At 42.8% G+C, this 27,363-nt stretch overlaps 1 protein-coding gene across 1 annotated transcript in view; it reads left to right on the plus strand.

Moving 5' to 3' along the window:
• The window catches only part of PGBD5 (piggyBac transposable element derived 5), an 82,421-nt gene that overhangs the window by 22,723 nt on the left and 32,335 nt on the right, over positions 1-27,363 (plus strand). Inside the window, exon 2 of the mRNA XM_030556857.1 lies at positions 21,954-22,381. Within this exon, the coding sequence (XP_030412717.1) occupies positions 21,954-22,381 (428 nt within the window). The remainder of the gene's footprint in view (positions 1-21,953; positions 22,382-27,363) is intronic.

Genomic DNA, 27,363 nt, shown 5'->3' on the forward strand with positions numbered 1-27,363 from the left:
CACTAAACATTCTGGGAGCTGGGGCATTCAGACCCAAAAGGATAAATGCAAACCATTGTTGGTGTGACACAGGAAATGCTGCCTATTCAGGGAAATGCACAATTAACAAGGAGCAAGGGAACTACATCAGATGTGTAAACAAGCTGTTGGCATTGAGGTGAGGCACTTTTTTTTTTAAATTGGATAATAGTCAACAAAAAAAAGGTGTTATTGGCAGAAGGTTAGAGAGCTGTTGCTTAACCAGGACATTTCTTTGTGAACATCCCACTAAGGAACTGAAAGAAAGGAGGGGAAGGCACAAAGACACAAATCTCAGCTATCCTATAAAAAGAGTGTTAGTGGGTTAGTTCCACAAGGCATAAAAGCAGGACAGTCCCTGTGGAGCTTTGTCTTTTTTTTTATATTGATTTACCATGACTTCCCTGCCAGGCTATTCCTGCACACATTGACTTGAGCTGGGAAAGTTTAACAAGGGTAGGGAAGCTTGAGTCTCTGGCTGCTTTGAATTCTATGATCAAAAGATATTTAAAACCAATTCAAAAAAAATGAAAGGCAGCTCAGAGGGGAAAAAGCAAGGATCCATCACTGTGAAACAAGGGGACACCACATCTCCATTATCCTTGCTGGAACAGCAACAACACCATTCTGCTGTTACTTCCAGGGGACAAGCATTTGGGACCTTGGACTTCTCTGATAGATGGGAACTGACTTGACGAAGGAAGTGTCACAATGAGAGGGTGGAAGGGGAGTTCTCAGAATTTTAGGACAAACGATGGTGAAGATCTACAATAGTTCATATATACTGGTAACAAGGAAGGGAAATTTTTTACACTGTAGGAGTAATAACTCACCTGCCTACATAACCCTAAGCTGTTTGTTCTAAATGGGAAAAATTCTAAAGTGAGTTTGTTGCTCTAAGACTGAGTGAAGATGTAGCAGAGAAAATAATCTTGCAGATGAGAATCATTCTTTTAAGTAAAAACAACAGGGAGTCCGAAGAAGTGAGGTTTTTTTTACCCACAAAAGCTTATGCCCAAATAAATTTGTTAGTTTTTACGGTGCCACTGGACTCCTTGTTGTTTTTGTGGATACAGACTAGCATGGCTACCTCCTGATACTATTCTTTTAAGTGGCACTAAAAACCAAAATTCTGTAAGAGCTTTCAGTCTGTTCCTCATCGGTAAAGACTGGACAAAACTGAATTGAGATCTGCAGTTTATCAACATCAGTTGTCACTACTCTCTGTCATAGGATGTTTTATTGGACTAAACTACTTAAACACATACATTTTTTCCCTCATCCACTTCCACAAGTAGCTCCTATGTTATTTTAAAGCTGTCAAAATTACATTAAATATTTCATGACTAACATCATCTTTAGTATTGTATGCTGAGTGCAGCTTGTTTACTTGTGGTACAGTCAGCTGTATACTCCATTGTGGGAAAAACAGCGAGGGATGAAACCTTTTATCATGTCATGCAGTATAATGTAGACTTTGAAACAGAAAATAATGGGGATATTTCCTAATTTTTTTCTTTTTCAGTTCTGGAGCTCAGCCACAGGCAGTTTATGACGATTTCTGCTTTATGTGTGTTGTGTGTGTGTATATCTTTCTGCTGGTTGTTTGACACAAACCCTCAATCTTCAGAAAACAGGTATATTTAAGTAGGAACACACACACACAAAATCTCTAGTGTGTTAACATTACAGCCTTAGGATACTTGTTGTGGACATAAAGGGGAGTTGGTACCTGGCATTGTTTTTGAGCTGCTGTAAACATAAAGATCAGAGATGAGATCTAGGGCCCTGATCCTCAAAGGTTTTTAGTTGCCTAAACTTCCATTGAGTCAATGAGAGTTAGGCTCTAATCTTCAAGAGTATTTAGGCACCTAAGTCCATATTCCCTGTGGTTTGCACAGGAGAGCCTTTCTCCCACTGGTCACTGGATGTAAGTCACTCAGCACAAATTGGTCTGACCCTCCATTTATCTGAGTAAACATCTGATTCAAAGCAAGAACCATGGAAGCAGCAGTTTCAAGATGAATTAACTCTTACTAGTATAAGCCTAAGTCTCCTGTACTCCCCATCACTGAAATAACACTTAAGGGAATGATGCTTACTAGAGAATGGAAGCTTCCAAGAAGGTGTGGCAGCCTTTGCAAAATGCAGTGTTGGGGAAGGGAGAAAGGGGATAGAGAATAGAGAGGATGAGAAAGCAAGGAAAATGAAAATCTAGGGAAGACAAGTCTGGGATTGGATTAGAACCAGGCAGTAGAAGAGAAAAGTGAGGAAGGTGAATGACTGAAAGAGGAAGAAAGAGAGGCAAATCCTATTATCATTCATTTGGGAAAAGGATAAACTGAAACCCCAGTGAAAATGGGATTTGCCTCCACTCATGCAGGAAGGCAGTGGCAGAGTAAAAAACCACGTGGCTCACACTCTCAGCCCCCTGCTCTGCATACTTGCATTAATTGGTGTTCAGGCAGTTCCAAAGAAAACATCAGCTGATTTCATGCACCACCTGAGAAAGACATTGCTTGCTTTCTAGGTGGTGATCAGAATTTGCAGGGTGTAATGTCTCCTAATCATAAAACTTCCAGGATATTTACTTCACGCTGAGTAAATATGCTTTTCTAAAGTATAGCCTGAGATTGTAAACAAGACTTAACAAAGAAGTAATCTTAAGGGAAAATTTTTAAGACACCCAGACTGTAAATACAATTAAAAAACAAACGCCAGCACACCATTTTCATGATTAAGGTGAACATTTTACTTTCACAAAAGTTCAGGACATTCAAATCAGTATTTTTGCTGTAAATATCAGATTCAGAACCTTGAATCTGAAATTTCCATATTTTTGTGTAATTAAAAATTTCATCATAACATTCCATTAACGTTAGCCTTAACCCTTATACAATTTTGAGAGATGGAGTCCAAGTCACCAAATTTTGATCCAAATTTCTCCAAAGTTTAGCTCAGCTCAGTAGAGAGACAGGGACCAGTTATATAGTTCAGGTGTGAATCGAGGTGAATTCCTGCAGAATTCAGATCTAGAGGTTCAGTTTGGGTGCATCCCTAATAATTTTCATCTTTATGTCTGTGTGAGTGTGTCCTCTCCTGAGCAATAACAAAGGGAAAACTGGAGAAAAACACAATGGGTACTTACCAGTTGTAAGAGAGAGATGCAGCCAGTAAGTGCTGACCTTCTGTCACATGCGTTTCCATCTGCAGGTCTCCTAAACCTGTGGATATAGAGAAGGAAGTTACTATTATTTATTCATAGCCTCACTAAGGATCAGGGTTCCCTTTTGTGCTAGGCACTGTCCAAACACATGAAATTTCCACTCTGAATATTTTACAATAAAAGACTTACTAATCTAAATATGTCTGGCTGCTGATACAACACTTGCCCTCACAGGCCAAAGGAAATGAAGCTTTGGGTTCCAGCGTGTTTATAGGGGCAAAAAAGATGTGTACAATGCTCTTGGCTCTACTGCCTTAAGCCTCTGCCTTCTCTCCTTCCTACTGGGAGACGGTCACCGAATTAAGCACTTTGAGGAGTTCCCTCAAATCCCTCATTTTAATGTGCCTATTTCATGAAGCGCTTGGAAATCTCTAGTACAGTGGTTCTCAACCAGGGGTACATGTACCCCTGGGGGTACTCAGAGGTCTTCCAGGGGGTACTCAGCTCACCTAGCTATTTCCCTAGTTTTACAACAGGCTACATAAAAAGCACTAGCCAAGTCAGTACTAACAAACATTTCACAGACAAGGATTTGTTTATACTGCTCTATATACTATACATGGAAATGTAAATACAGTATTTATATTCCAATTGATTTATTTTATAAATATATGGTAAAAATGAGGAAGGAAGCAATTTTTCAGTAACAGTGTGCTGTGACATTTTTGTCTGATTTTTGTAAGCAAGTACTTTTTAAGTGAGGGGTAATTTGGGGGTACACAAGACAAATCAGTCTCCTGAAAGGGTTTCAGTAGTCTGGAAAGGTTGACAGCTATTACTCTGGTACATATATTTTATTTCTGTAACTACTATGACACTCATAATGAGGGATGTGTATTGCCTCCTCCTTTTACAAGCTGCTGGACATTACAGTTTCTGCTATTGCGAATCCAAAAGGAGCATAGGGAGCTTCAAACAATGTGGGTTTGAGGCATTAATTGGTCACTGTGCTGGCAGTCTAAGCAAAGAAGGAAAACATTGAATGGACGTGGAATTTGACTCTCAGTTGACATGATCTCTCTGAGTCAGAGTTGGGACATATCAGCAGGGCATTTGGGGAAACTTGCCCTGGTGCTGCCTATCCTGTGCTTCTTGGCACTCCAGAATTGTCAATCTTGAGCCCTTCCCCAGCACTGCACGCAAACAAACATTCAAGGGGCTGTTCATTGCTGTTGGATAAACTGCATGTTTTGTGAGTGACATGACTTCCTTTTCCAATCTCAGCAATGTAGACTAATTGAAATTGGGTGGGAGGGAGTAGACTGTGGGTCTAAAATGACAAGCCATCCCGCATAAGAGAGGTCATTGAGAGTACTGTAAGATTTCCACTCCTCATGAGCTTGTTGCCATGGCCCAGCCCCCACTTTGATGGCCCTATGACAGCTTTGCAGTGCAGCTGCAGACTCTTGACAAAAGCGCCATGACAGGTGCTGATCAGTTATGCCTCCTGCACACAGTCACTGGAAAGAGGTTGCAGAGGTGGTGGTCTGTTGCTGAGGGAATTGGATGCTATTTCTATACCCAGCTCTGTCTTCACCATATTGTTTGACAGTGATTTGTGTTTTCCACTCTCTGTGCAATTGCAACTCCCAAAAAGCCTCCCCCCAGAAATGTGACTGCAGTAAACATGCACACTTCGCCATGGATTTACCATGTGCATGGCTAAAGTGTAGGCTGCAGCTCACTGGGTGCAGCAGTGCGTCTGCACTGATGATTGCACTTGTACATTTAAAAAAATCATTGAAGAAAGACTTTTTCCTCTTATTGAGGAATGATTAATTTAGCATTTAGCAGACTTAGTGGAAAGATTAAGCAGTCAGCTGTGCACGACTCACTGTGCATTCCATGTGGTAAAAGGATTAAGAATGTTTACATGCAAGGTATATAGGAGGGATTGGCAAACCTGTTTGACCACTCCAGGACTGTGAGTTCAGAAGTTCAAACAACCCACATGGCTGGGTTTGCCTTGTGTGAGAGAGAATGGGAAAAGCAACAGAGAGAGGTAGAAAATCCAGTGGGAAGAATAGGGCAAAAATACAGCAGTGAGCATACCCAATGAAAAATGCATCTCGAGACTGGGGAGGGGAAAAGGAGCAGGGACAGGGAGAATACACATTCACACAGTACATAGAGCAGGCTTTGCAGGTGCAACAGTGTGGGGTTACCTGGGCAGAGAGCTTCTCCTTAACCCTTTCATCTTCAGTATTGGGGTTCGTATATCCGATTGCACAGATGATTACTTTTCTTTCCCTAACAGAGAGCACACACACAAGCTTCTGTATAGCTAGACAAATATTTTTGACTTGATTCCCCTGTAGGAAAAATCAGGGATTTAGAACTACAGAAAATTTCATGACCTTTAAACTAGTTTGAGAGGCTCACAGCAAAGACTTGTGAAAGTAGAATGAATTAAATTGTAAAAATAAGAATGGATTAAAGAAATGTTGTATGTACCTTTAAGCAGAAATAAGAAATGTTGAAATACAGGTGCCAGGAAAAGAAACATTAGGCATAAACAAGGGTGCTAATGGCGAAACATTAACAGAGGATTGGTAATAGTAAGGAAATAAGATATGCATACCTAGCCCAGGTAAACTTACCAGATTCTGCTTCCTTTGTTATCTTGTTAAGTGCTCGCCCTTTTATCTGTATAAATAAGATAGTTTGTGTCTTGCATGGTGCTCACATTAAAACAGAGTGGTCTGACAAATTGTGAGTCCTGATTCTAACTTTGACAATTTGGAGGCTCCACCAAGATGGCAACTGTCTTCACTAGGGCTGTGTGATTCCTGACCGTTTTTGTGGGATGACCATGGCAGCCGGCACCTGGGCATTTGGCCCAAGCGGTCCTCCACTAGAGCGGAAAGGCGCACAGCCACAGTGAGGTCTACACCATCGAACCTGTTGGTTCCCACTCTCTTCTGGTAGGGATCCCGGGATCTGACATCAGGAATCTGGTCAGGTAATTATTTCTGTATTTTGTCCGAACTGAGGACTGTCCTGTCTCTGTGTCTATCCGTCCTCTTGTGGAGTGTTTGAGTCTGGGTGCCGTCTCCGTCCGGGGATAGGCCGACCAAGGGGTTCCTGTCCCCGTGGTCTGAGTGAGTGGAATCTGCACAATCGCAGCCGCACCACACTTTGGGTAAAACCCCTGGTGTGAAAGCAAGGGCGATTGAGGCAGTAGCCTGCGGGCTCCTTTTGTGTGTTGCACAGGGCATCGCTCTGACGAACCCGAATTTCCTCCTTGTGTGATTGGTGTGTGAAGTCTTCCTGTATGGGTAACCAGACATCTAAGTTGGGACAGTTCCCTAAATGAACGCCGGCTCATTTTATGTATTTAGGATGGGTCCAGACTCCTGTAAAAAGAGTCTGGACTCCTGTAAATTTCTGGAAAAATGGTCTAGGCTAACTCAGGGGGATCCCAAAACTCAGTGGCCACTGTTAAAATCTTGGAACAAAGACTGAGTGGACGTCTTAAAGGACAAACTCAGCCAACCTAAAACTAAATTGGCTAAAGGAGAGGTTAATTGTTTCATGCAGTGGTGGCAAGAGGCAAATCATAGGTGGACAAAATCAAAACTCGCCTCTCAGTTATTCAAATAATAAGTTAAAAGCTTTATTAAAAGTCTCCTCTCCCACCACCAGACTGAGCGCTCCCCTTTACCCTGTTCTCCAAACCCCGGATCGATCCAACCCCCTTCATTGTCAGCTGGGGGTGCCAGAGGTTTGAGCATTGGGTGAATGTATTTTATACTTATGAGCTCTCAAGAGAAGAGAGAGCCTTATAATGTTTCTCCCACACCCCCTCCACTGTAGGCAACCTTCGAGTTCCAAAAGAAGCCTTATCCTCTGATTTCTGTACCAGGTTTGGAATTTCCTCAGTTTTACTACACAGAGTAGCAAAATCCAGTGTTTGGGGGATGTTTGGGGCTGAGCTTTAGATTCAGGCCCTCATCTAGTTCGAACACATGATGGCGCTTGTGCTGCTCCAAACCCCTGTCTCATTATTGTGAAAGTCACATTCCATCCCACATCAGAGCATGTAAAATTGAGAGGGAGCGCTGACAGGTACTATGGAGATCTGAGGCTTTGTCTACACTACAGAGTTAGGTTGACATAGGCAGCTTATGTCGACCTAATTATGTCACTGTCTACACTACAATGCTGCTTCTGCCAAAGTAAGTGGCCCATTACACTGCCATAATAACTCCACCTCCATGCGAGGCGTAGCACTTATGTCAGTGTAGTTAGGGTGACAGTGTCTGTGTAAACACTGCGTTACTTACATTGGCTGTTGGCTGTCAGCTGGGTGCCAGGCTCAAGGCAGTGTTGTCTCTCCCCCGGCCCCCCCGGGGCCACAGCTGTCAGGCAAGCACTGGGGCGACAACCTGAGCGGTGAGCTGAGCTCAGGAACCTACCAGCAGTGAAATTGACATTCTTGTGTGTTTCAAAGCTGCTATTGTTTCTACTGGGGGCTTACAGCTGGAGCTGTGAAACTGACAAGAATGTCAATTTCACAGCTGATAGGCTTCCTGCTGTGAAACTGACCCCCATGCTGGGCTCACAGTTCAGGCTGTCACCTCGGGCCTGGGAGCTGGGAGCCCCGCGCAGCTGTCAGTACCCCCACACTCTGGCTGTCCATGCCCCACAATGCCCCACTTCAGACTGTGCAAGAGCTCCTGATGAGGACGTGCACCATAGCAGAAGGAAGGTAGTGTGGACACCAATAGCCAACTTGATTACTACAGTGGCTGTAGGTCAACCTTACTGAAGTCAAATTAATTTTGGAGTTTAGACAAGCCCTAAGTCTGGCTAACTAGTATTGTTGCTTAAAAAGATAGAAACCTCAGCTCTAGTTAAAACACTGCTGAGCTGTCAGGATTTTCAATTGATTTTTACTTTTTTACTGCAAGTGATTTGCACTGAGTTTTTTAAAAATCAATTTGTGAACAAAGCCCCATGCACGTCCCTCATGAGATTAACTCTCAGCAATAGGTCCTGTGGCATGTGTGTTTTGCATGCAAATGTAGGTGTTTAACCTCAAAGCTTTCAGCATCTCATTACATGGGTCACTCCCTCATTGACTTTTATTTATGAATGACAAATTAAATGTCCTGGTCCTTAGCATGGAAAACATAGTGTGCCATTTCCCTTCTTCACACATAAATCTCTCGTTTGTGAGCAGGGTCCTAATAATGAGCTGGGAATGGCTGATTGGGTGGATTCTTTTTTAATAGTTATAGAGTATTAGTAAGTGACAGGTTTGTAATGATTCTGGTGAATGATGAGCAATAGAATTGAGTATATTGCTGCTTGGTTCATATTTTACCCAGGAATAACAAGCTTGAAGGTACTTCATGTCAGTAAGTGCTCACAGATTAGATCCTTCCCATAAGGGGATATTTCCAATCCAAAGAAGTATATGCTGGGGATTTAGCTGTGAGTCCCTTTAATCATAATGGGAGTGACGCTGCTATAAACAACTCTGTGCTGCTTTGAAGATTTATGCCACATAAACCTACACACATCAGGCTGTAGATGCAGCTGTGGAACAGCTTTGTTTATGGTCTATTGAAAGCAATAGTAGAGCTACTGTATGAAGTTAACCTTTTGAAAGCGGCCCCTAAACTGTTAGGTACATTCAGACAGATTATGGTATGACCACTGGACTGTCAGATGCAGTAGATGTGTCCTGATATTGGAGTGCAATGGGGGATTAATTAAAAAAAAATAAAAATAAAAAAGCAGCAATACAAAAAGGTGAAATAGAAAATCAGCAGTGGAACAGTTAAAAAATAAAACTGAAGCTTAGTTGACAAGGAGTATATTTTCCTAGTCCTGCATCCAAATGATAGATAAATGCAGAAAGTACAGTATAAGATGTAAGCTGACACATATAGTATTGGTTTTAATGTCAGCCGTGCTGCCTTAAACTTTGCTTGTATAATGTTACCCATAAATCCTTGTGCGCAGGAGGTGGGAGGATAGATCCTGTTTGGGTGCTGATATACTGACTGGCAGATTTCCTACTAGAAATAAGCTATACATATAATTAAAGACATCAGCATTGTCAGCTGTGGGCTTTTTGTTCCTTCCAACTCACTGGTACAGCATGAAGGTTTAGTTTGTTTTTAAAATGGTAAACACAAGGAAATACATTTTAAATAAATATTTAGGTTCTGGCTTAAATCCACAAAAGAAAATAAAGTTATATGAAAGGCTGCCATACAGCTCCTTTATCCCCATCCCTCATGCTGAGACCATTTGGTGGCATATAGTGTAACACACAACCTATGGCAACCTTTTGACTGAGAGCCAAAGCTATTACCCTCAGCAGCCCAGTCTTGTTCCCACTGACTTCATCCATGGTCTGCTGCTGCGCCCAATGGATATTTGTTGGCCAATCTGAATGGAGCTGGTGTTCTAAGTTAGGTCTTACTGTGAGGCCAAGCAAGGAATGGGCAGCGTGGAGTCTCAATGGTGAGTTGAGGAAGCTGCTTTTACCGTTACCTGTGAGGTTAAATAGGGCTCTCTCACACATTCAGTAAAGAAAAAAATGAGCTTTGTGAACTACATAGTAGGGATCTGATTCTCTTCTTACCTAGGCTGGGTATATAGTTTAGACTTCAGTAGAATCATAGAATATCAGGGTTGGAAGGGACCTCAGGAGGTCATCTAGTCCAACCCCCTGCTCAAAGCAGGACCAATCCCCAGACAGATTTTTGCCCTAGATCCCTAAATGGCCCCCTCAAGGACTGAACGCACAACCCTGGCTTTAGCAGGCCAATGCTAAAATCACTGAGCTATCCCTCCCCTTATTTTATACTGGCATAAGTGAGAGGAGAATAGAGTCCTAATATTTGGCAAAGAACCAGAATTCATTGTGGTAAATCATTTAATCTAACACATCCTAGATTGTTTCACTTTGCTGTGGATGTAAGAGGCTGAAATGTATTTATCTTTAGAACTGAACCAATGCTGTCCATAGCTTGGTGCAATATTATCTTTCAGGGGGAGCTAGAGAATCTAAACATGCAGTTTTGCATTCAGCTTTAGCCCACAACAACCAGCTCTAAATTCTTTTTATGGGTAGTACTTAGGATGCTATATGTGGATCACTTTATTGCTAGCGCTACAAAGGAAACTATCAGGTTTAATGCTGGGGTGGGGGAGGCAATCCACTGGAATATGCTCTGAACAGTTCTTTATGATGCCATTACAGATGCAGAATGGAAGCATTGTGTCACAGAGCCATTTACTTTTGGAGTTTTAGCAGATGCAGTCAAGTCATATTTCACAAAGTAGTTTGGAACAAACTTAAAACCAAAAATATATTGTGGCAGGGTGCTCTCCCTTTAAGAGCAGGGCAGGATGGGAACTGCAAGGCTATAAAATAAGAATTTCCAGAAGGAAGTTAATCTAGCATAGATTCTGGTAGAGGAAAGATGTGCCAGTTCAGAAGAACTACATGAATTTATGCCAGCTGAGGGTCTGGCTCCATGTTTATAAAATATCCAGCACGATATTCTAAAAACCAAATAGCTTTGTACACACTGCTGCTCAGTCTTGAGAGAATGGGAGAAGCCTCTGAAATACAGTAGAGTAAAATGCGGCAGAAGAAATAAACATTCTTTAGTGTTTATAATCTATAGTAACACAAATCAAATTTCCCATTACCTGATAGTGTAAGAGTTACAAATGGATGAATGGACTCATGTGAACTCCTCCCAAAGTACAGGGAACAGGGTAGGTTGGAAACTGAATTTTTGATCCACCAGAAATTCTGATATTTCAAAGTTTGTTTCTGTGCTACAGGAGCACAGGAAACCAGTTATGTAAGAGCCCAAACAGGGATTTGTTCTTGTCTTTACAAATCACATGGTCTTCTGTCAAACACCAGCATAATTTTCCATCTATTATTTAAGCTTCAACGGTGGAGAGGGTTTGGGGGATCCCAGCAGTGCCTAGCAGAATACTATGACAGGGTGCTAGTTGTAACAACTTGGTCACTGAAGTTGCTGGAGCCCAGAGAAGGATTCAGGCTTACTTGGAATCAATCAACCCATTACTGGTGGGGATGGATTACTGACAGACACCTGGTGGCAGTTTTTGAGGTGTGATGAAGTAGGGGCTGTCTGTGTGGGGGATGGGAGAGCTGGGGATGTCTTTAGGTGAGGGACAGGATCTTTAAGCCTGTAACCTGAGCCAGGTAGGAGGGAGGGGGTTAGCACCTTGGCCCAGGAAGCTAGACAAAGGAATCGGCCGGCTGGAGGAGGGGCAGTTCAGTTTCGGTTTTGGGCAAGGTGAGGGGAATTCAGGGGAGCCTATGCTGGAACCAAGCACCCTGAAACTCCAGAAGGACTCAGTTGAGGGGTCCTGACTGTGCCTGCAAGCTCTGCTGTAACCTGCATTCCTGTTATCCAATAAACCTTCTGTTTTACTGGCTGGCTGAGAGTCACTGTGGGTCCCAGGAAGAGGGGTGCAGGGCCGGACTCCCCCACACTCCGTGACATGAGGTAATTGGCTTTTTAATGGGAGGGTGAAGGAAGGAAGGTCTGTAAAAGGCTTCTTCTGCTATACACCCATGTTATGGCCTGTCCTGGTTTGAAAAAGGGTTGAAGGTGCATGTGATGAAAATGAAACAGATTGTGTGTTTGCAAGCAGTGTAGGCAGCGCTGCTCCTCGGGTAGCTGAAGAAGTGCCCTGTGACACGTACTTTATAAAATCTTTTGCTCTCTATCTATAAACTCTGTTGGTGAGTTATTAATGGTGGGAAGATAATTATAACTGGGGGACTGATGTCAAATATTAATTTTGCAGGTATGAAATTCATTAGGCTAGTCTAAGCATGTGCTGTCAGATTGCTTTCCCAGCCCTCTTAACTAAGCAAATAGAGAAAAAAGTAATTTATTTAAAAAAAAAAAAAAGGGGGGGGGCGGAATTCAAATGAATCATTTGCTGAAAGTCATTTGTCTGTCCATGCTGGAAGTGCTGGGGGACTGATCATTGAGGCCCCAGTCCTGTACTGAGCCCCAGTGAAGCACCTGTACATGCTGAGTGGGACTCCGGGCTGGTCCACACTATGGGGGGAAATCGATCTTAGATACGCAACTTCAGCTACGTGAATAACGTAGCTGAAGTCGAATATCTAAGATCGGATTACTCACCCGTCCTCACCGCGCGGGATCAATGTTCGCGGCTCTCCCTGTCGATTCCGCAACTCCGTTGGGGTTGATAGAGTTCCGGAATCGATATAAGCGCGGTCGGGGATCGATATATCGCGTCTAGATGAGACGCGATATATCGATCCCCAAGCAATCGATTTTAACCCGCCGATACGGCGGGTAGTCTGGACATAGCCTCGAAGTAGATGCAGGGAACTACGTCTGCTATTCTCATTTGTAAGGTCAGGGCCTAAATTGTTTCTTTTTTGTATTTGTTTTCCTAAGCCTCCTAGGATGTTTTACCATTTTTACCCCTTATTTCTTGCTGGTAGGCAGCTGCAGTAAGCATTATTAAAGCCAGAACTCACTCTTTAGTGGACATAGTATAAGGGCTAAGGTCTCATATCTACTCCTGAATCCGGTCTCCAGTGTAGCTTTCTCTGTCTTTGCTTTCTCACCATCTTCATGACTGATTTCCCCCTCGGTGATTAGGGAGCCATTGCCCTGTTGATTGGCTTTGAGAAAGACATTACTTCCACATGCAAAGTATAAAATCAAACCAACTGGTCCTGCAAGTTGTTGCTGTTTCAGCAATTTGCAGCTGATTTCATGTGGTACCTTATCTGAAAAAGGTGTGTGTATGTGTGGTGAGGGTAAGAGAGAATTGTATTTTGATGCGGAAAATTTGAATTTTCCATATATTGCGACATGGGCTTTTAAAAAAGTGGAATGCACCAAATTAAGACATACTGTCTGCAATATCTGTTTGAGCTTTCGGTATATTTGTCTCTGGTAATTGATGGGATACATACTAGATTTCCAAAGGATGCCTATTAAGGCCAGATCCTTCAGCTGGGCTTTACATAGGTGCAAAAGTTTGTGCTACTGAATCTGATTATAGGATGGGGGTTTACATGTGAGGTTGTGGACTCAGGGATGCATGTACACACACACACACACACACACACACACACACACACACACACACACACCCCTACCCCTCAAAAAATAAACACACACTTTGGTACAATGGCACTGCCATTGCATTTGAAAATAATTTTAAGATTGAGTTTGCAAATGGACATGTATATGTCCATAACTGTTTCCCTAATATTCACTCTGAATATCTAGCCCAGGACTCTTTTCAGTGTAATAAAGTCCCATTTATTCAAAGATAATAAAAGATTTCTAATTTTTCAGCTAAATAAGATTTTTGGATAAATAGGGACTCCTCAGTGCAAAAGATACACATTTGGAATTGCAGCCCAATTTCAGGGCTTGTCTACATCACAAAGTTGCAGCGCTGGTGAGGGGGTTACAGCGCTGCAACTTAGGAGGTGTACACATCTGCAGGGCATCACCAGCGCTGCAACTCCCTGTTTGCAGCGCTGGCCGTACTCCCGTTTTGTCTCGGGTGTAGAGGATCCAGCGCTGGTGATCCAGTGCTGGTAATCAAGTGTAGACACTTACCAGCGCTTTTCTTGACCTCTGTGGAATAAGCAGGTATCCCAGCATACCTGAGGAAGCCTGACCAAGCAGGTCTCCTTCCCCGGTTTGCTCTCGCGTTCCCCGAACCCCCCGAGCAAACAGGTCTCCTTCCCTGCGGTTTGCTCTCGCGTTCCCCGAACCCCCGTGCAAGCAGGTCTCCTTCCTTGCGGTTTGCTCTCGCTTTCCCCGAATCCCCGAGCAAGCAGGTCTCCTTCCCTGCGGTTTGCAGGGGGGTTCGGGGAACGCGAGAGCAAACCGCGGCGAAGCTGGTCTCCTTCCCCGGTTTGCTCTCGCGTTCCCCGAACCCCCGTGCAAGCAGGTCTCCTTCCCTGTGGTTTGCAGGGGGGTTCGGGGAACGCGAGAGCAAACCGCGGCGAAGCTGGTCTCCTTCCCCGGTTTGCTCTCGCGTTCCCCGAACCCCCGTGCAAGCAGGTCTCCTTCCCTGCGGTTTGCTCTCGCGTTCCCCGAATCCCCGAGCAAGCAGGTCTCCTTCCCTGCGGTTTGCAGGGGGGTTCGGGGAACGCGAGAGCAAACCGCGGCGAAGCTGGTCTCCTTCCCCGGTTTGCTCTCGTGTTCCCCGAACCCCCCTTGAAGCCGCCCAACAGCGCTGCAGTGTGGCCACATCTAACACCACTTGCAGCACTGGTTGCTGTTAAGTGTGGCCACTCTGCAGCGCTGGCCCTATACAGCTGTACTAATACAGCTGTAACAACCAGCGCTGCAAAATTGTAGATGTAGACATACCCTCAGATAACTTTTGGATAAGTGTGGTTCAAGTAAATGAGGTTCTACTGTAACTTGTAATTACTTCAAAGGTGCAAATCCACTAATCAAGGTTTATTGCACAGTTTGCTCCCTCTGGAAAATACATGTGTGCTTAAATAAGTGGCAACAATTAGCTAAAGAAGCTTGCTCACTTATCTTAGGCTGGTCATTTCAGCGTTTAACCGGTTTTGTGTTTGTTAAAGAGCAATTGTGTTGGTTCTTTTTTTTTTTTAAACCCACCTTCTAAAAGCATCCCTGTAGTCAGGGCTTTGGAGCAGCTCCGGAGCAGCAGAGCTGCAGGTTTTTGCCTGGAGCTGGAGCAGAGCCAGAGCACAGCTCCAAAGCCCTGCTTGTAGGATTCCACATTTTCATTGGTAAAATATGACAATTTTTTTAAAGACAATAGGGTTGGACAGATGGCCTTGCAAATGACATTTAGTCAACAACTATGTTGACGTGCAAGCCAGAAATGAATTCAGTTCATTCTTCCGTAGCTGCGTAGGTTATGTATGGCTGACAGTAGTAGAATCTTGTTTTTTATCAGTAAAGAAAGTAAATAGGACTCTGTATGAGCACAGAGAGCAGATCTGTTGAGTAAAATGGTGTTGTTTTTACATAATCACTTTTCAAGGCAGAACCACACTTTAAGCGACAGCTATTGAAAATGTAATTACACACAAAATTGACTGTCTTGTGCTCCTGACTGCATAGCCAGCCTCCTGAAAATGGAGCCCAATATATACATACTGTCAACATCCCCATGTCTCAGGAACAGAATAATTCACCTTCATAAAGCCCTCTACCATATGAACATATCTTTTGCCCCTGCTCTCAGCCTGCTTCTCCTAAGGGCAGGGATTACAAAATTGCCTCCCTGATCACCCCTTGTAGGGTGCCTAGGTCCTAGTACTAAATGCAATAACTAGTAATCCGAGGGGAATTCCACACCTAAACATTCTGCATGCAATATTTTAAAATAATTCTGCATATTTTATTTGTCAAAATAACACAATATAATCATGCTAGCTTCAATTATTTTGGTAATTTATTTCAAAATATCTAGTAGCAAGTATACCTGTAACAATACAGACAGCAAAAATAAAATACAAGAAATGTTTTTTGACATTTCTTACTAGGCATAATAATACTGAATGTTGAGTAATAATAAATTTACACTACTATAAGAACTATGTTTTCCACACTCCTCAGAAGCAGAGCAAAGACTTGGGGGAATGGAGGAGCTGAGGGAGGGATGGAGCCTGGGAGTGCATCTAAAAGGTTGTTGGATATGGGAGGGAGAAAAATGGAAGAGGGTTGTTGGGGCTTTTTTGCAGGGGGGAGGGATTGTTTGGGAGTTAGGGAGCCTCCCCCCTGCAGACCCAGGCTGACCCCTAGCCTCTCCCATTAAGGCCACATCTACACTACCTGCCATATCGGTGGGTAATATTTGATCTATCAGGGATCGAAGTATCGCGTCTCATCTAGACATGATAAATCGATCCCCGAATTGACATCCGTACTCCACCTCGGCAGGAGGAGTAAGCGGAGTCGATGGGGGAGCCACGGCGGTTGACTTTCCGTCGTGAGGACGGCCAGGGAAGTCGAACTAAGATACTTTGCATAGCTGAAGTTGCATATCTTAGATTGATTTCCCCCCGCTCAGTGTAGACTAGCCCTAAGTCAGGCACATCTGCACATGTCCTCAGGGCCGTCCTTAGTATTTATGGGGCCCTATGCAGTATTATTAAACTGGTGCCCCTATGCCCCATGCTCACAGCCCGTGGAGGAGAGAGATGAGACAGTAAAGGATACCAAGCTGCCCGGCCCGCCTCACAGTGGCGGAGAGTCTCAGTTCCCTGCAGAGACCCCTGTACCCTCTCCCTCACGCAGAATATGCGACGCCGGCACATTCGCCTCTGTGAATATGGCCCCTATCGAAAGATACTTTGTAGTAAGGACAAGTCAGCTGTCCTGCTGAATACAACATTAAATATTATGGAATACATGATGCAGCTCTTCTCTGTTTTACATTTTCTTAATTGGTATTTCTAAGCTGATTTTGTATTTTAAATGTACTCTTAAGCTTTCATAAAGTAATCATTCCAGATTACTACATATTTAACTCACTGAAACAAAGACATTTTAAATTAATCAGTCACAGAGGTTTAGTGTGTTCATAACAATATTCATTGCTTTTAGAAAAAGGGAACACTAATTTACTTTGTGTGATCTCCATAACCATATATATATGTTTATGAAATTTCACCAACTTTAAAATCGTTGGAAATATATTTTTTAGGATAACAGAGGATTTTATATCTTACTAAGGTACTGATTTCGCGGGAGGGTTCTCTTAAAACTAGTTCATCAAATAGTCAGAAGTAAAGAAAGGGAAACTGGTTTGTCCAACTATCTGCAAGGAAAGGGGTGTTGTCCCTTTAAGGGCTCTTCAACAGGGGAGTGAAGGGAGAAAGGGTGGACAGAAAGGACAGGAAGACTTTGGAAGCAAGTTTTTTGTACTATAGTAATTAACGTGTATTTTAGATCAGGGTGGTCTTTTGAAGGATTTATTTTAAAAACTATATGTCTGAAGATCCAAGCATTTAAGGCTAAAAATGAATACTCAGATTGTGTATCTAAAAATGTATGCAAGGATTTTTTTTTTTTTTTTTAGAGATGTGATTTTATAATCTTCAGCAACACAGTAATGAAATATTTTTAAAGCAGATTTTAAGCTAAGGTCCTGTAACCTGTTCTGAGTAAATATTACAGTAATGCACAACTTTTTTTTCTTCAGTAAATTCAGAAACTGACTGTATATACCTGGGGGTTGGCAAATGCCTGTTAAATAGCTTCATTATTATGGCTTTTTAACAGTTTCGGTGTTGTGCTAATAGGTCTGGCAGGCTGGAAGACTTTTTCACTGTTAAGTTACTAGATCCCCTCTGGAGGAAGACTCACTGAGCTGCAGGAAGGGTCAGAACAGGGATAGGAAGAGGCAGAGGGTGGACACTAAAACCCAGGGGATCTCCAAATTTTTGGGTGCCTATGCTGCATATGCCTAAGGATGGCTCTGCATGTCCCCATGTGTCCTTGAAACCCCCTCCCTCCCCCATTCTCTCTTGTCCTCATACGGTCCTTCACTCCCACTCCCATTCATCCCTGGCTCAGTGCTGTCACCCCACTAGCTCCTGTACCTCTACCCAGTCTCTCCCACTATCCCTTCTGAACCCTAGTCTGTGTGACACCTCAGCAACACCGTGTGCCCCTCTGTCTGTCCCCCCATATCTCGTGCCTCCTCACCTGGTCCTGCTGGCAGGGCACAGTGAGCAAAGCAGACTCTGCCCTCCCCCTCTTGGGCTGGCTGCTCGGGCCCCTGAGCCTGCTGCCCTCTCTTCTGGTGCCTTCTAGTGGCCAAAAGATATAAATGCAACTTTACCTTTACCTCCCCACCAGAATCACTTATGCTGCAGGTCATATTAATTCTGTGCTTGCACAGTGGCACAGAATTCTCCCAGGAGTATAACTAGGCAAGAGTCTTATATAAGTCATGTTATCAAAGAGCCATATCTAGTGGGCAACAGTGAAGCTTAATCAAGTGATATCCAAAAGAAAATGTAAACATGTCATCGATCCCTTTTCTCTCTCTCAGCTGCTCAGAGCTGCTCTTCCTTTGCAGCTGTCCTGAACATCAGCCTGCAGGTAATTCCTGAGTATCGCATTCTGGGGTGCAATCCAAACTAGTGAGGTGTTGTCATGACCTGCCCTGCAACCTTGGGTGCCTCACAATGCTTTGCTGCTGTAGCTCTCAACTTGGGTTGCTCACTATCAGCCCACCAGCATGCAGGTCAAACCCTGAGTTTCTATATATAGCCACAGCCCTGATCCAGTAACTCTGACCCCAGCAGCCTGTCATAAGCACCAGATACACTCTGGCTTCCTGCAGCGTTAGTTACTACCTGCAGGGTGACCCCGACACACTCCCAGTCCCAATTTCTCCTCCAAAACACGTGTTCTGCACTGTCCAGCCCTTTCATGGACAGTTCAGGTGTTATAGGTCCATGGTCCCTGTAGGGGGTCAATATACAACAGATTGCTACTTTAATGGGGGTTACCAAACAATGCAGTTTAAACACAACGCTGGATTAGTTTTGATTAAATAATAAAACTAGTTTAATTACAAAGAGTACAAGTGTGAGGTATTGAAGTCAAATGATTATAAGAGAAATAAAAATAAAATGCTTTTAGATACTAAACTTAAATTAGACCTGGTTTAAGGTAAAATCCCTTCTCATATCAGGATCTGCCCCCAAAGTCTAAAGGGCTGGTTTCTTTGTCATCTTAGGAGAAAGAGTGAGTGACAGAGTCTTTGGGATGTTTTTGGGCCTCACTTTAAGTCCTGTCGCCCTTTGAAATGCATCTTCCTGAGAGTTATCTCAAGGTAAAATTCCTGCTAGTTGTGAGGATGGAGACGGGGAATTTTGTGGTGAAAGAGATTCCATGTTGTTGTTTACTAAAATGCAGATTGATCTGTGCCTACCCCTGTTGGCTACCAAAGAATGGCCATTTGACCAGGGATAGCCAATCAGCTTTGATGACACCTGGGTAGAAGCATTAGCTTATCCTTTGTCTCTGATAAACAGGTTTAGCCCCCCACCCAGACTTGTGTGGTAAACACATTTCAGTCATAATTTCAGTTTACTTTCATAACTTTACATATGTTTCACCATGATATTATTGACCAACAAGTTGTTAGATTTCAAATGATACCACATGGCATATTTTGTACAAAGATTATTAGAAACGGTGTGAATACAGGGGTGCATTCAGTCACCATATGGCACTGTGCTCTGTGACTTGTACTATGTGATTCTTTGTCGTCCAATTTGCCTTATAAAAATCGTTTCACTCCGGTTTGGGTGTGCAGCTGTACAGAACTTTGATATACAGAACTCCTCTGTAACAGGCTTTATTATGATAGAGAATAGCAGGGACGGTTATAGTATGGGTTACGTAAGTGTATCCATAATAACTCATTGTTCTCAGTTACATCTGAAAAACGTGCACTATTTATGATGAACGTTTCCACTTGGTCTCTGCACAGTGTGCTGGTTTTTTCCTGTTTTGGTAAAGGGTATAACAGTTCAGCTGCTTATAGGTCTGTACTATTTTGCATACAATATAATCGCCTACTAGAATATAAAATTCTACCTATATTATTAGCTTTTCTTATAAGTTCACTTTTTTCCCCCTGGCATTTCTTGACTCTTGATAGCTTAATTTTGCAACCTTAACATTCTTTGTGTCATTTTTGATAGAGTTAGAATATCCTAAAGGTTATTCTTGTTTACTAGGCAATAACTAAATAGCTTGACCTTAACAGAGACTGCAGCTGAAACAAGGTATGTAAAGTAAACACAACTGGATGCTAAGTTAGCCCTTGATCTCTTAGTTATTGCCAAGTTTAGAGGAAGCCCTCAAGGAGAAATCCAGGGAGTACAAACCATGCAGTCAAAAACCAAAAGAGGTTTTAATGGATCTTTATGATCCAAAGCCACAGGATTTCACACTTCTCTTCTTCGAGCCTTTGACATTCAAGCTGAATCAGGACCCAAGTAGTCACATACTGCAAGGAAAACACTTTCCTGTTATTAACCAGAATTTCAAATGCTAATGTCTGCTCAAAAGTCATTAGATGGACAGGAGACTGTACACATGCTTACAGGACTGGCTTTCAAATTGGGCCCCGTACTTCTTAATAGTTTTGATGGGGCCCCGCAGGGAAGACTCACTCGGCGGCGCTCCGGGTCTTCCGTGGCACTGAAGGACCCACCGCTGAAATGCCACTGAAGACCCGGAGTGCTGCCGGGTGAGTAAAAATTAAAAAGGCGCCTAAGTTAAGCGCTCTTCTTTAGGGCGCAGGGCCCGATTCAGGGGAATCGGTCTAAAGCCAGCCCTGCCTGCTTAGGGTGTAGGAGACATGGTACTGAGTTAAGAACCTAAGGCTCATAACAGTAATTGGCATGCTTTCAGTGTACCTTGTATTTTTTTCCTGTTAGAATAAAATAAAGGCTTGAAAACTTTCCATTTTCTCTGCAGTTCAGTCAAAAAACAAAGTAACTAGAGGGGGGAAAGGTTTATCCTTTGTTGTGTGGGTGATGTGCTGAATAAAGAACATATCTCAACAAGAATCATGTATAATGCAAGATAGAAAAACTTGTCCGTATGGTGTTTTAGTTTGTTCTACAAAGGCCTGATCTTGCTCTGATTGAAATCAATGTCAAAATTCCATAGATTTCAGAGGGTACCAAATCAGATTCATAGATACCATGGCCTAGATACTATGGTGATTTATGTAATATTGCGCCAGTGTGTATGTAGTAACCAGCAAGCTTGTGGTAATAGCATCCAAGAGGTAACACTGAAAAAGAGGGCTGATAGTGGACAGCAAATTTGACAGGAGCTTGAAATGCAGTATAGGAGCAAAGAAAGCCATTCAGGTTTTGACTGCATGGGGAATTATGTCACCTTTCATGGAGGCAAGAACCTCTCTCAATATGGCTGTCCTGTGCCTGATCCTAGAATATTGCATTTGCCGTACCATCTTCTTTAGAAGATAGACAAACTGGAGAGAATTCAGAGGAGCAATGACAACAATTGGGGGCTGGAAGGACTGATATATGGGGACAGATTAAGAATGCTAAATATGTATAGCTTGGCTTAGAGACTAAGGTCATATGTACAGTACAACTGTGCCAGCATAACCCTGTAGTGTAGACACAGCTTTCAGTGATGGATGGTAGCTAGGTCAGTGGACGCGTTCTTCCATCGATCTAGCTGCATTTACAGTGGGGGATAGATCGACATTGCTCAGGGGTGTGGATTTTTCACATCCCGAGCACTGTAGCTGTGTTGACCTAGACTAGACCTAGGAGGAAATTGACAGTCTATAACTAGCTGAAGGGCATAAATACTGAAGAGGGACAGGAATTATTTAGAGTGATATATGGGGTGTAACCAGAAATAATTATATGAAACTAAGGTTGAATATTAGGAAAACATTTCTGACACAGTTGTTTATTCAGTGCGATAGCCTAACAAGGGAAGTGGCCCACATCCCATCACTTGGGGACTTTGTCTAGTCTTTACACAATGTACTGCAGGAAACTCTCCTGCACTGGCTGAAGCAAGGGATTGGATGATCTAATAGTTGTTAGTTATCAATCTAACTAACCACTATGATGAATAGTTAATCCAGAAATGAGCTTGTTTTTTCCCCACTTTTGTTCTAGGTCCAACCCATAAAATGCCCCCAACTGCCAGTGCCATGGACTTTTTTCAGCTCTTTGTCCCTGACAATGTATTAAAGAACATGGTGGTACAAACCAACATGTATGCCAAGAAGTACCAGGAGAGATTTGGCAAAGATGATGCCTGGATGGATGTCACGCTAACAGAAATGAAAGCCTTCCTAGGCTACATGATCTCAACAAGCATTCACCACTGCGAGTCCGTCCTCAGCATTTGGAGCAGTGGCTTCTACAGCAACAAGAGCATTGCGCTGATCATGACACAGCCGCGGTTTGAGAAAATCCTGAAGTACTTCCACATTGTGGCCTTCCGTTCCAGCCAGATGACACATGGCCTCTACAAAATTCAGCCTTTTCTGGACTCTCTGCAGCATGGCTTTGACTCTACTTTTAGGCCTTCCCAAACCCAGGTAAGAGTTAACTTATTGACAGTTGAAATCTTAGCTTGCTACATACTCTAGGTTGATCATTAGAACTGAAACTGCAGAGGAGTTGCCTGTAGAGAGAGTTAGATATTACAGAATGAAGACACAATGCAGTGTGACTATGACTGAGTGTAAGTGGCACCTTCTAGCTCTGAGCATCTGCTCTCTTGAGCAAGAATCTGAGAGGCTTGCAACTCTCAAAACAATAGAAGTTGCAGGTGACCAGCCACTTTGGTTTGGCTCTGTCTCGTAAGGCACGTTTCTTTGCCTGACTGATCAAAACATATTTTCACGGCTGTTGGCCCTGCAGCGATGGATCTTATTGCCTGCGTGCTGGCAAAAATGTCAGTCAAGTTCTAATTGTGGACTCTTTTTTTTTTTTTTTTAATGATTGATGCTGGTGTAGGAGGCAGATAGAACCCAGCTGGATTTTTAGATTCCAGGTTCAGGTTGCAGCTGAGGGGGGGGGAACTTCAGGCTTGTAAGCTGAGCAAATTTCATATAAGACATTGAGAAACCAAACCATGGAAACCTGTGCTATTATTGCTACCGCTACTTATCTGATTATTGCCACACAAGCTAAGTAACCAAATAAACCAAGATCAAGGAAATGTAGCTTAAAATTCTCACAACCTATATCATTTACTCTTCCATCCATGGCACAAAATGTTAAATATGGCAAACAGCTCTGTGGACAATTCTATTTCCCACATTCAGGAGTTTAGGAAAATAATAAAACAAATGTAATTCAAAACGTTCTACCTGAAATACCTTTTAATCAAGCTCATGCTTTCAGGGTGCAAAGCTGACTTATTGTGGAGAGCAGCAAAAGGACATTCTTTGTCTGTTTCCTGTGCTATAGTATTGCAAAAAGAGATGAGTTATAAGAGTGTTTGACTTCCTCTGAAGCATTGGGTATTGGCTAGGATCAGAGACAAGATACCAGACTAGGTGGATGTATGACCTGACCCAGCATGGCAAGTCTTATCTTAAAATATTTTGCCATGGAAGCGCTAAAAATGAATAGAGCTGAGTAGCAAATAATGGAAATTTGCTTATTTCATACGGGAAGAGAAAGAGACCAGCCAACCGTGGTGGCTGTAGAATTCAGGACAGTGCAGCAGTTCACGGTCCAAACATTAATCGGTTTGAGCTAGGAGCCATGAGACAGAACCCTTCATGTTAGGCTACGCCAGCAAGGGGCTGTCTCTGGTGTCAAGGCAAAACAGCAAATCAAACACAGAAAATATTCCGAGGACAGGGCATCCCATCCATTGACTTCAGTGGGTGCAAAAATCAAGGGCTTAGAAGCTTGATAACAATGTTTGTAAATGCTCGGAACGTTGGATTCCTGTGGGACATTTGAGAAGCACAAATCCCATTAGCGAGTAATGTGACTCCTACATATACCGTCCCCCATACAAGGCCTGAAAACTTAATCAATAGAAACAACTGTACCACGTTTGTGATGACTAAGCATCTGAATCTCCACACGCAGTCTGTATATTTGTGTTTTGTTTTGTACGGAAACTCTTTTCTCTCTTTTTTTTTTTAAGGTGACAGCCATTCTTAGCTCCCATTTCCCCCACCCTTAGGCTCCCTTGTCAATGTGTGTGTTGATTTTAAAAGCACTCTTCAGCCATCTCAAGTTGAACATCAAACACCAAAAATAATTAGATGAGAAAGGGGTTTTAAGTCTGTTCTTAAAAATAGTAAGACCATCAGAGGAATAAGTATCATACTGAAATACAATCCAGACCTGATCCTGCAAGCGGCTCAGTGCTCTAGCTCTCTGTGGAGTCAACAGGAATTGTATACCCAACATCCTGAGGGACTGGGGCTTCACCAGCTTGAAGCAAGAGGGGGGAAAAAAACCTCTGAAAATTGCCCAGGGTGCAGATGGTATAAGATTAAGTATCAGATCCAGAATGTAAGGGCCAAGTGAAAATATAAATACTAATCCTGTTGAACAGATACAAGGGGAAATGGTAAAAAAGAGCTCATTCTGATGGGCGGTTGGATGTGTCCTCTTTATAGCTATGGCAATTGTGTTGTGGAAACCCCCTCCCTCATTTTTCTCTGATCCAGGGATTTTTGGAGAACTTTGGAGGCTGGCTGTTTTGTGCATGGGGGGTTTCCAGTCTGTCACTTGTTTCTGGATGGTTTGAGTTAACATTTCCTGAGGCAACCAAGGTTATTGTGTGCCCACCAGTATGTTTTCATTGGCTGGCTTTAATAATTTTTAAAAAATGCTATCCAAGCTGCAGCTGCCTTATCCATATCTGGATTTCTAGTATTACCAAACCTTGTAGTCTTCAAATCAGGAGTTTTGGCATAGGCCCATCTCCTGTTGGTCCTCTCTCCCCACTCTCGCCTCCCCAACAGATGTGTGTTCTTTCCTTTAAATTCCTTTCCATTATCTTGATTGGATGGTTTATGTAATCAGTGTGAAGGTTGTGGTGCTTGTCACCTTCTTGTAGCTAGTCCACAGGAGGCTTGTGAGTCTGGTACAGCCTTGGAGTTATGAAGCCTGGATTCTTTAGCTCGGGCAGCAAAGGCTCATGAATCATAGAATATCAGAGTTGGAAGGGACCTCAGGAGGTCATCTAGTCCAACCCCCTGCTCAAAGCAGGGCCAATTCCCAACATGCTTGAGGTCCTGCCTTCAGTTCCTGCTGATGATAACTTATCCAGGGGCATCATATTACATGTGTTATTGGGACAGCTTACCATTTTTCAGAGACACAAATTCCTGTCTCCTATCCCAAAATCCACATCGTATATTTTTAAATGCATGCTAAACTTCTGCATGCTCTCTTTTGAGGTGCACATGCTACAGAAGACATCACACTTGGGAATTCTGTGAACTCCTTTTGTACAAGGGGATGGGAAAGCTAATATCCAAAGTTGAAGAATGAGGTAAACAGAGCATGGTACTGTGACAGGGATAGTCAAGAGATGGACCATGGGCCAAATCTAGACCCTCAGGTGCTTTTGAACATACAGTGAAATCTTGTTTACTTCTTATCGTTCTTGGTTTTTATATTCTTCTCTCTAGAGTCTGGACTTTTACAGGAAATTTGGACCTTGACAAAAACTAGTTAATTATCCCTGTACTATGATATATTTAGCATATGTTAAGGCAAACAGAAATGTGCATAGAGGAAATAATACCCCCTGCTCCAGGTTGGGAAGTTATTTAAAGTACAGAACCAATTAACAGAGAGCCAGATCCTGTTGTTGCTCCATTAGTTTCAATTACACAGATTTTAAAGCAGCTGAGAATCTGGCTCACATTGTTTCGGACAGAAGAATTTCCTTGGTATCCCATCCCTCCCCAACAAACACATGTAAAGAAATCACTGCCTTTGCCTGGAAAAGCCAGCGGGAAGGGGGTTTTGAGCCTCAGCTACTGGGGTCAATGCTTCATCTGTTGCCACTTGAGTACACCTTTTTTCAGTGGACATGTGGTACTGTTATGCAGGGCAGATTCCATCTACTAGAGGATGTGTGTGTACATGTACACCCCCCACACACACACACACACTTCACAATACTGAACAATAGCCAGTTTGAGACTAGAAAAAGGGAAATAAATAATGATCAACCCTCCTTTTTTTTGTTTTTTCCTTTTTTAGGAAGGCTTGTGATTGAATACAGATTTCTACAGATGTTTAAGTGAGATGATGTTGGGCAAGTCACAACCTCTCTGTATCTCAGTTTCCCCATTTGCAAAATATGTATAAATATCCAGCTCAAGAGAGTGTTGAGAGACTTAATATTTGCAATGTGCTTCGAGATCCTCAAATGAAAATTTGCTACAAACGTGCAAAGTGCTGTGTATACTTAAACTATAAGTTATTTGACTTGATCCTAGAGGAAGAAGGTTCAGTTGTGTTGGGATAACTGGCACTTGGTGGGCTGGCAACTGCAGCTTCCCCAACAGTCAGGAGAATTTGCATGCCTCCTCACGTCTGCATCTCTATTTCTGTAGGTAATCTGTACATTTTGCAAGAATACTTTCAGATGGTGCCGTGAATGTTTTTATGAGCCATTAAAACCTGGAGTGTGTCTAAATGGAGTCGTGCAGCAGCCACGGGCCTGAGAACATGTGTGCCTTTCTGGATTGAAGGAATGATGTCTTAACAACTTCAATTTTGAGAGACAAGTGGCTACCTGTGAGGTGGCTTTACAAGGGGTGTGCCACATCTCCACACACACTCCATGTTTAATGCAGTAGTGGCATTAAAAGAAAGTGCCCTGATTTTTTTTTTTTTTTTTTAATAATTAGATGCATGCAGATTAATACACCTGTTAAACTGAAGTTTATTTTGTGTGCACACACAAATCAAAATATATATAAGACCCACACAGGTGGTTGATTTGTTTTATTTATTTTTTATCATCAGGAAAGGGAGATGTGTAATGGCTATAGAGTTCCGGATCCTCCACAGTTACCAGAGAGGACCAAGATGTGTTCCAGGGAGTGCTTCAAAAGAGGGACTTCCTAGTCCTCCATTTCTATAGTTACTGCTCACGGGATGGCTCTTTGTGTTTTATGTCCTCACACTGTGCAACTGTGCATATCCACATTGGAAAAACCTAGGCCACAGTGGTGGCCCACAAGGCAATAGGAGTGATAGGAACACTCTTCTATAAGGAACTCCTGGAGCACTAAAGGAACTCCACCTTTTTAAAGAATTCCACACACAAAATTATGTTTAAAAGAATATTAAGATTGCTAAGTCAAATATTTGAGATAGGAAGTGCTGGAATTAAGGTTGCCTGTGGACGGTCAGGCCTGTTCCACCTTTCTCTGAGGCCTCCAGGACTAGCCACCGTCAGACAGAACCGTGTACTAGATGGATCAGTTATCTTGTTCCAGTATGGAAACTTTTATGATCTTATTTAATAGAAGCCATTTGCAACCAGTGCAAATCTTTGAAAATGTGTATAGTGTCCCACTTC

Source organism: Gopherus evgoodei, chromosome 3 (genome assembly GCF_007399415.2).
Source record: "Gopherus evgoodei ecotype Sinaloan lineage chromosome 3, rGopEvg1_v1.p, whole genome shotgun sequence".
Taxonomy (NCBI): domain Eukaryota; kingdom Metazoa; phylum Chordata; order Testudines; family Testudinidae; genus Gopherus; species Gopherus evgoodei.